Raw genomic sequence first — 9,731 nt, forward strand, 5'->3', positions numbered from 1 at the left:
GGGCACTCCATACATGGGCATAAAAGGGACAAGGACTGACAGATACAGAGATCTCCATATATGGGCATATAAGGGACAATGACTGACTGAAACAGAGATCTCCTTATATGGGCATATTAGTCGGATCGGCAGGCACCATTGTATATGAGCATACAAGGGACACAGGCAGAAAGATAGACATGACATCCATATGGACATAGATTGTTAAAAAGGCCATGCGTCCATGTTTGTTTATATCAGGTTGCTATGGTTACCATGATGTCAGACTGACATTGAACTCTATGTATATTTGGGCGTGACATCACTGTGACTCACTGTGACATCACTCATCACAGACAGCATACCAGTAAGACTCCCTGATCGGGAGATAAGCGACCGTTGGTCGCTTATCTCCACAAATAGGCCAAAAAGTTTGTTTTACCAATTATTACACTCTATGTGAACATTTACATCAACAAATCCCAAGTACTATGCAGAACGACCCATTTCAAGTTTTTAATGTACAACAATATTTAGAAAATAGGTCTACAAGCTCACAATGCTACGCATTGTCCTCGTCCCTTATATTCCCATAGGTTATATGTAGATCTCAGTGTTTGTCAGTCCTTGTTCATTTATGCCCATATATGGACATCTCTATATCTACTGTAACAGTCCTTGTCCCTTTATGCCCATATATGGAGATCTATTAACTGTAAGCCCTTGTCCCTTTTATGCCCATATATGGATATTCCTGAGAGGTGTGTGTGTGTGTGTGTGTGTGTGTGTGTGTGTGTGTGTGTGTGTGTGTGTGTGTGTGTGTGTGTGTGTGTGTGTGTGTGTGTGTGTGAGGTTATATGGAGATCTCAGTGTTTGTCAGTCCTTGTTCATTTATGCCCATATATGGACATCTCTATATCTACTGTAACAGTCCTTGTCCCTTTATGCCCATATATGGAGATCTCTTAACTGTAAGTCCTTGTCCCTTTTATGCCCATATATGTATATGGGCTTTCTAATATGCCCATATATGGAGATCTCTGTATCTCCATCTATGGGTATAAAAGGATACTTCAGGTCTGACATCAGGTTTGTTTATATTGGGTTGCTAGGTTTGACATCACAAACTCCATGGGCCATCTGACCTAGAAATCTATATTTGGGCATATATGACTCATCGTGACCTCATCATGATTTCAATCGCTATAAAAGGACTCTCAGTGACATAAACTCTCCACAGATAAAGTCAACCCATATGGCATCCCCACTGGAATTGACCGAAATGTACGACAGACAAGTCTGACCTCACCAGCCCATACTTGGGCATGGACAACTTATATCTCCATATACGGAGATGGCCATATATGGAGATACGATGACATCACAGAGTCCACAGCTGATGATGTGGCGTGATGTCATACAATACACAAACAAGCCCTATATAAAGGGGCAATTCTCACCAGGGAAGAGAGCATTCCCCACTAGCTGAGTATCTTAAGATGGTTGGATGTGATGATAAGCTATAAGCTTAGTTGATCCTGGCGATAAGGTCTGTGTCGAGGAATGCTCTCTTCCCTGGTGAGAATTGCCCCTTTATATAGGGCTTGTTTGTGTATTGTATGACATCACGCCACATCATCAGCTGTGGACTCTGTGATGTCAGAGTGATGTCAGACTGATGCGGACACACGTCGACCGCACGTGTGACATGCGGTCGACCGCACGTGTGACTCAGCGACGGACGGCCGGTGGAGGTTTTCATACTAAACTGCGACCTGACGGTCGCAATAAATACGTCATACTATCCAGGACTCTCCATCAGAGCAAGACAAACTCTTTAGACCATGGCTCCTCTGTATGTTTTCTTCATTCTCTTGGGATTTCTACTCCCCACGTCCTATAGCACATCCAACACTGACTTCTGCATTCCGTGAAAGACTGTCACCTACCAGAACGAGCTGAAGATGTTCAGAGAGGAGGGGATCTGGAACTACACCACCATGCTTATGAGAGAGGATTTGGGTCTGCTGCTTCTTGGGTCCAGAGAAGCAATCTATGCCCTGGATATCGACAACATCGCTGATAAGAAAGCTGCAGTTTATTGGCCAGTTACCGAAGCAGAACAGAGGGAGTGTTCATTCAAGGGAAAAGATGCTGAGGTGGAATGCCGTAACTACATTCGGACGCTGCACACACTGGACGGTGACAAGGAGAATGACCCCAGAATGTATGTTTGTGGAACAAATGCTTTTAAGCCCACCTGCAGTCACATGATGTATTCTGATGGACAGTTGAGTTTGGAGGGAAAGCTGGAGGATGGGAAGGGCAAGTGTCCCTTTGATCCTTTCCAAAGACACTCTTCCCTCAGGGTTGGAACCGATCAGTATTCTGCCACAGCAGTCAACTTCCTGGCTTATGAACACCGGTTCACAAGGTTCGGCAGCTCAAGCTCAGCTCTCCAAACTGTGCCGAGCAGCTCTTGGCTCAGTGACCCTGACTTCATCCACATGGACTTTGTGCGTGAAAGCCTTGGCAGTCCAGATGGTGACGATGATAAGGTCTACTTGTTCTTCACAGAGAATGCAGAGGAATATGACTTCTCCAGCAAACTCACAGTGTCACGGGTGGCTCGTGTCTGCAAGGGGGATATTGGAGGTGCGCGGACACTGCAGAAGAAATGGACGTCGTTCCAGAAGGCACGCCTGGACTGCCCCATCCCTGAGCACAGCCTCCTGCCTTCCATTGTCCAGGATGCGTTCCTGCTGGAACACAAAAACCAGAACGAGGGCATCTTCTATGCTGTCTTTACACCTCAGTCGGGCTCACCAGATATGTCTGCAGTGTGTGCATACAGTGTGTCTGCCATTGGAAAGGTTTTCAATGAGGGGAAGTTTATGTCACGCGAAGTCTTGAATGGTGAGTTTAAGTGGGTGACGTACAAGGGTAAGGTGCCTGATCCCAGACCAGGAGCTTGCATCAACGATGATGCTCGAAAAGAGGGGATTACTTCTTGGGATCTTCCAGACAAAACCCTGGAGTTCATCAGAGATCGTCCCCTCATGGACGAGACTGTTCGGCCACTCAATGGGGGCCCCCTGGTGGTGAAAAGGGGGACTTTGTTGACTCGGATTGTAGTGGACAGTGTATTGGCACTAGATGGTGAGAGATACCCTGTCATGTTCATTGGCACTGAAAACGGCTACATTCAGAAGGCTGTGAACTACGCTGGGGAGATGTTCATCATTGAGGAGATTCAGCTGTATGAGGACCTCAATCCCATCAGGACTCTGCGTCTCTCTTCCGCCAAGGGCCAGCTGTACGCAGGATCAGAGTTTGGTGCTGTTCAGATGCCAGTCAGTAACTGCAGTCGCTATGAGTCCTGTGTGGACTGTGTCCTGGCCAGAGATCCCTACTGTGCCTGGGACTCCTCCTCAGACCGCTGCAGCCTAGTCTCCAGCTTGGCATCTTCCTCTGACACTGCCATTCAGAGTCTGAGCGGAGACACTTCACAATGTCCTCGTCCAGAGCAGGAAGAGCTGGTGGTTGAAGATGTCGTCCTGGTTCCAGGGAACAACATTGTGTTGCCCTGCCAGCCAGACTCCAACCTGGCACAGGTCCACTGGCGATTGTCAGACCAAATACTTCACTCCGACAGCAGCAAATACTACATCTACGGTGGATTCCTCCTCATTCGAGACGCCTCAGAATCAGATGCTGGCTTGTACACCTGTGTCTCCTCAGAACAGGTCAACAAGAGAGACTACAACAGAACCATGGCAGTTTATCGATTAGCAACAACACCAACAACACCAACAACACCAACAACACCAATGACGACAACGACAACAACAACGACAACAACCGAAACAGAAACAGAAACACCAACAGAAGTAACAATAGCATTGTGGGTGACCGTGGCTGTGCCCCCTCTGTGCCTTGTTACCCTTAACATTGTTTTCTGGGGCACAAGAAAAACCCAGGAGGTACAGAGAACTGAAGACGATAGGCCCCCGAATCCCATTCCTGGCAGCAGCACATGCACTGCCAATAATCACAATGTGGATTTAGTTGAAGTAGTAGTATGAAGTTGTGCAGATGACCAGGAATTGATTTGATTAGATGTATTTGATTTGCACAACAGTATATATAGTAACGGTCTATGCATAATGTTTGTTTCTTTCCATGGGAAAGATGGCAGAATAGTTCCTCACTGCTTACATAACACAATTTGAATTGATTAATATTAAAAACCAACAAAACAAAGACAAAATAAATAAAAACTAATAATAAAGTAAAAGAGGACAACAAAAAATATAAAAGTACATACTGTGCAAAAAAAGACAAAAAATAAATGAAAATGATATGACCACATCCTAGCTAGGGCAGGGGTCGGCAACCCAAAATGTTGAAAGAGTCATATTGGACCAAAAAAACTAAAAACAAATCCGTCTGGAGCCGCAAAAAATTAAAAGACATATATATGCCTTATACTGTATGAAAGCAACACATGCTGTAAGTGTCTGTATTATATTAGCCTACTATCAAAATGACTAAGTAGGCCACAAATAGATAATGAGCGTTCATGATTAAATGTTTATTTTCCCTGCAGCGCATCCTGGAGAGAATGTTGAAATTTTATATTTATTCTACACATTTTTATAGCATTGTAAAACGTTAAGAATGTTTGTGTCATGTCTGTCCTCCTAAAAAAAACATTAAAACAAAAATATATTTTTCCCCCATCTTTTTCCATTTTCATATATTGTTGAAAAAGCTCCAGGGAGCCACTAGGGCGGCGCTAAAGAGCCGCATGCGGCTCTAGAGCCGCTAGGGGAACATACAGTTAAGTGAATCAATTGATTTAATGTTTTATTTTATAAAATAATGGATTAATAATCAATCCCTTATTTGGGCATGTCATAGTTAAAACATTTACATTCTTTTGAAAAAATATAAATAGTGAAAACAGACGATCTACAAGCTCACAATTATTAATATTTTGCCATTTCTAAACCATTTAAGTGATATTTTATACAACAGTGTGATGCAAAAAGTGTGAGAATACCTTGTAGTACGTTTTCTTATGTTGTTCCAATGATCTGTATGACTGTATACAGTATACACAGACCTTTCTGTATGGGTTTCCAGATTAAGATTTTATTTTATTATTAAGATGGCTCAGGGGCCACTCAGCAAAATACCGCAAATCAAGTGCAGCAAGCTAAAAATTACAGTCCTATTTTGGACGTTTAGACAATGATTTTGTAACACACTACATGGCTAGTCTAAGAATGACCATCTATAAGGCTAAACCTAACTGAACAAAAAGATTGCCATGGAATGATTAATGATTTTATTTAGTATATTGTATACGTTTTTGTTTTGTCTGAACTTTGAGTGTGGTCTTTTGTTGTATTGTATTATGTTGTCTTGTATGTCTTTAAAAAAAACACACTGAAGTGAAAGTAGAAAATATATATATTTGTGACCATGACAGGCTGCATAGACACGCCAAAGGGGCCTCAGGTTGAATAGCGCTATATCCTCACCCTATACCTACCCTCTCACACAAACTAACTTCATGTCCTCAGCTTTTCTCATAATATACGAACAAGTCTTGGTTTACTGTATGCCCTGGATTTCAAATAAACAAAACTGTGCAAAAAAAACCTTCATGTCCTCTTTGATTACGTCCATAAATCTCCTCTTTGGTCTTCCTCTCGGCCTCCTGCCTGGCAGTTCCAACCTCAGCATCCTTCTACAGATATACTCACTATCTCTCTGTACATGTCCAAACCATCTCAGTCTGGCCTCTCTGGCTTTATTTGAAAATATCGAACGTGCACTTATCCCTCTGATGTACTCCTTCCTGATCCTATCAATCCCTCTCACTCCCAGAGAGAACCTCAACATTTAAGTCTCTGCTACCCAGCTTTGCTTTATAATTAACTCAAACTATATCACCCGTTCTATACTGGCCCCTCCTTTTCCCCTCTACACGCTCAATCTTTACGTGAAGCCACACATCGTGCAGTGACACATGGCCTAGGGATGCTAGGGTTAATAATACGCTTCATTTATACAGTATAGTATTGTTCAGAGTTAGAAAGTGCTGAACAGGAAAATTAACAATGAAGCAATAAAATTATATTCACTTACCTGTACATCTTATATGGGCCACTACACTTTGCTTCAGCGGCCGTACATGCAGATCCAAAGTCAATGAGCGTGGGGGTCCCGCATGATTTTTTTTTTTGGGGGGGGGGGTCCCTAGAGGGCAGTGAAGTGACGATTTAAGAACCTTTAAGACCTGCAGTATTTTTCTAAAAATAAGATAGTAGTTTACAAAGGGCTAATCAGGAAAATATGTTACAAAAACAGCAATATGTTGTCAGGCTTCAGATCTGGGTGGATGATTCCTCTCTTAGCATCTACATTTTGCTGCAACATATTGGTTCTCAGACATTTCCATGCAGAGCACCCCCAATATAGCCAAAGCCTCTGGCCGCACCCCCAAACAATCACATTTGTATTCCATTTGGTCCCTCTGGCAGCCTCCACTTTAAAGCCTGTGACCTGGAAACAATTGCAGTATGTGGTTCTCGAGTTTGATGAAGTCAGACAAGTTAAGTTCCATCACTATTACAACACAAACTTCTAACAGCTTGCCATATGCCACTATAGCTGGGGGACTGAGACATGAAGTCACAGAGACTGCATGTGCAGCCTTCAGAATTTAAAAGCCAGTCCACTGAAAGAGGAAGACGTGGAAGCAACAAACTTACGTAGGCTGCAGCATTTTGAGGATCTGAAATAAAATGAATGAGAATGCTGAGATGAAAAGATTATATCACATTGGTTTTACAGTCATTTAAATATAATGTGATTAAAGACTTGTCTTATGCCATTATGTCTTTAATAATGATCATCATATTATATTCGTATTATCCAGTAGTGTGTTCTAGACTTTTTTTGAGGGCATAGGCCTACTATAATCTATGATCCGCGGCTATTCGTGTGGCCAGGGCATACGCCAGTGCATAATGCCTGTCAGATACGCTACTTTGAAAGGTTCATGAGGGCATACGCTGTAAAAAAAAAATTCTTCACAGCATACTCCTTATAGTACTGTATATCTACGTGACAGGTAGAACACAGCACTGGTATTATCGGAGGAGTGGATAGAGAAACTACACCAACATTTGATTTTAAACAGACGTAAACATTGCTATAGCAACAGTCTTGTTTATGCCCGCTTTTGTCAAATATACCGATAGACCAGGGGTCGGCAACCTATGGCACGCGTGCCAACATTGGCACGCCAGGTGGTAATCACTGGCACGCCGGCAGATTGGGGGATCTTTTTTTTTATTTTTTTATAGCCCTTTTATATGCGATTGAATAAAATATAAACCCATTGCAAGTCCCCTTTAATGTGTGTGTAAATGAATGTACATGTAATGTACCTTCTGTATGTATTCTGGTATTTATTTTTTATTTTTACACCTCCATACCTTCTTACTATAACTCTATGCTCCATACCCAAAGCTGCGCTCAGAGCAGCAGCAGTGCTTGATGTACATTACGTCATCTACGACGGCCGCTGTGTGTTTGTGCGACACACGTTGTTTTGGCTCCTGTCCACTCTGTCAGTGTAAAACAGAGGCAAAATGGCTAAAAAGGCTAAACTGGATGTCCGGACATTCCAGCCTGCTTGGACGGATGAATATGGATTTGTTTTCCAGAAAGACCGGGCCGTCTGTGTTTTATGTCTTGAGAATGTTGTGTGTCGGACGTCAAGCGTTAAACGTCACTTTCAAACGAGACATGAAGAGAAATTCAAAGATGCCGCGGACAAGGCAGAGACGATAAAAAAGGCTTTGGGTGAATATGAGAAGCAAACGAACAGCCTGAAAAGTTTTACCACTGCTAGAAACCATGGCACTGAAGCAAGTTATCAAATTGCCAATTGCATTGCAAAACGTGGAAAGCCATTCACCGACGGTGAATACATTAAAGAGGCATTCGAGGTAAGCGCAGATGTTTTGTTTGAGGACTTTCCAAATAAAGAAAAAATCCTGTCAAGAATAAAAGATATCCCCACATCAGCCAGAACGGTCCAGCGGCGCGTTGAAGAATTGGCAGAAAATGTGAACTCACAGCAAACTGCTGGGCTGAAAGATGCCACTGTATTTAGTGTTGGACTTGATGAGAGCGTGGATATAAATGACATGCCACGTTTGGCAGTAATGGCAAGATACTGTGATTCGACTGCTGTAAGAGAAGAACTCTGCTGCTTAAAGCCAATGCCTGACACAACAAAAGGCGAAGATGTAGCCAAGGTGTTTATCGATCATTTTGAGGAGCGGGGAGTTGATATCACGAAGATATTTGCAGTTACAACAGACGGCGCTCCTGCCATGGTTGGGAGACACAAAGGAGCTGTCAAATTAATTGAGGATAAAGTCGGCCACCCCGTCATGAAACTGCACTGCATAATACACCAAGAAAACCTATGTGCAAAAATGTCAAATTCAGATCTTAATACAGTTATGGAGACAGTGTCCAAGATTGTTAACTTTATAGTTAAGCGATCTCCTCTAACACACCGACAGTTCAAGTCCCTGCTCGAGGAAGTGGAAAACACACATACTGATCTCCCTCTCTATTCAGCTGTTCGGTGGCTAAGCTGTGGGAAAGTATTGGACAGATTTGTTGGCTGCTTTGACGCGATCAAAACGTTCCTCGCTGAAAAGGGCCAAGTCTACCCAGAGCTGGAGGATGAGAAGTGGATAGTGAAGCTCATGTTCCTCACTGATATCACGGGACATTTCAACGTGCTCAATCGCGGGCTACAAGGTGCGGGGAAGACAGTGTTGGACATGTATGAAATGTGGGAGAGTTTTGTCGGCAAGCTAGCCGTTTATAAAAAGGACATCGCTTCTTCTACTTTCCGCTACTTCAAACACCTACAGGAGCGTTCAGAGCAGCACAGGATCAACGTCGCTGAAATCTGCAAGTACATCACTGATCTGGAATCTGAGTTCTTGACACGGTTTGGGGACTTTAGGAAATATCGGCCCATGTTTTCTTTTTTGATCAAGCCCGACAGCTTTGATGGAGACGAGTTTGATTCATCTCTGATGGATTGGATGGATACACAGGATCTGGAAATGCAGCTGATTGAACTGAAACGTTCAGCTTTGTGGATGACAAAGTTTGCACAGCTACGCAAAGACTTGGAAACTGCAGCAGAGAAGGGTGAAAAGGGTGAAAATCCCGGGACTTGCATATTCAAGTGTTGGACATCTGTACCAGATAAATTCTGTTGCCTCAAGAACGTTGCACTGGCTCTGTTGTCTGTCTTCGCTTCAACCTACCTCTGTGAGCAAATCTTTTCACACATGAAGAACGTGCTCAGCCCCACCCGCAGTTGTTTGACTCTTGACCACTCCGAAGCATGTGTGCAACTTAAAGTGACAAACTACAAGCCCCAGATAACGCAGCTCAGCAAGGAGAAACAGGGACAGGGATCACACTGACTGGTATGCATTTGTTTATTTTCTGTGGCATGCTACATAGCCATTTTTTTTATTTCAGCTCTGAAATGTGATGCCTGACTGGTGAATAATGGTGTGGCAAAGCAGATATGTGGGGCGGTTATATGTGTGACTGTTCTCATGTGGATAAAAAGGGGAAAATCCACTTAGTCTGACTGTTCTAACATGAAAATACATATTGCACTGAGTCTG

General features: G+C 43.2%; 1 protein-coding gene across 1 annotated transcript; it reads left to right on the forward strand.

Annotated features, from left to right (window-relative positions):
- Positions 1-1,943: 1,943 nt before the first annotated feature.
- Positions 1,944-9,521, forward strand: LOC308300362 (semaphorin-4E-like; the record flags this gene model as incomplete). The annotated part of the gene is made up of 2 exons (XM_080744178.1): positions 1,944-3,725; positions 8,736-9,521. The coding sequence occupies 2 exons, from the start codon at positions 1,944-1,946 to the stop codon at positions 9,519-9,521; spliced, it is 2,568 nt and encodes an 855-aa protein (XP_080600304.1).
- Between the last annotated feature and the right edge of the window lie 210 nt (positions 9,522-9,731).

This window comes from Nannobrachium achirus, assembly GCF_963921795.1.
Source record: "Nannobrachium achirus genome assembly, chromosome: 16".
Classification (NCBI taxonomy): Eukaryota; Metazoa; Chordata; class Actinopteri; order Myctophiformes; family Myctophidae; genus Nannobrachium; species Nannobrachium achirus.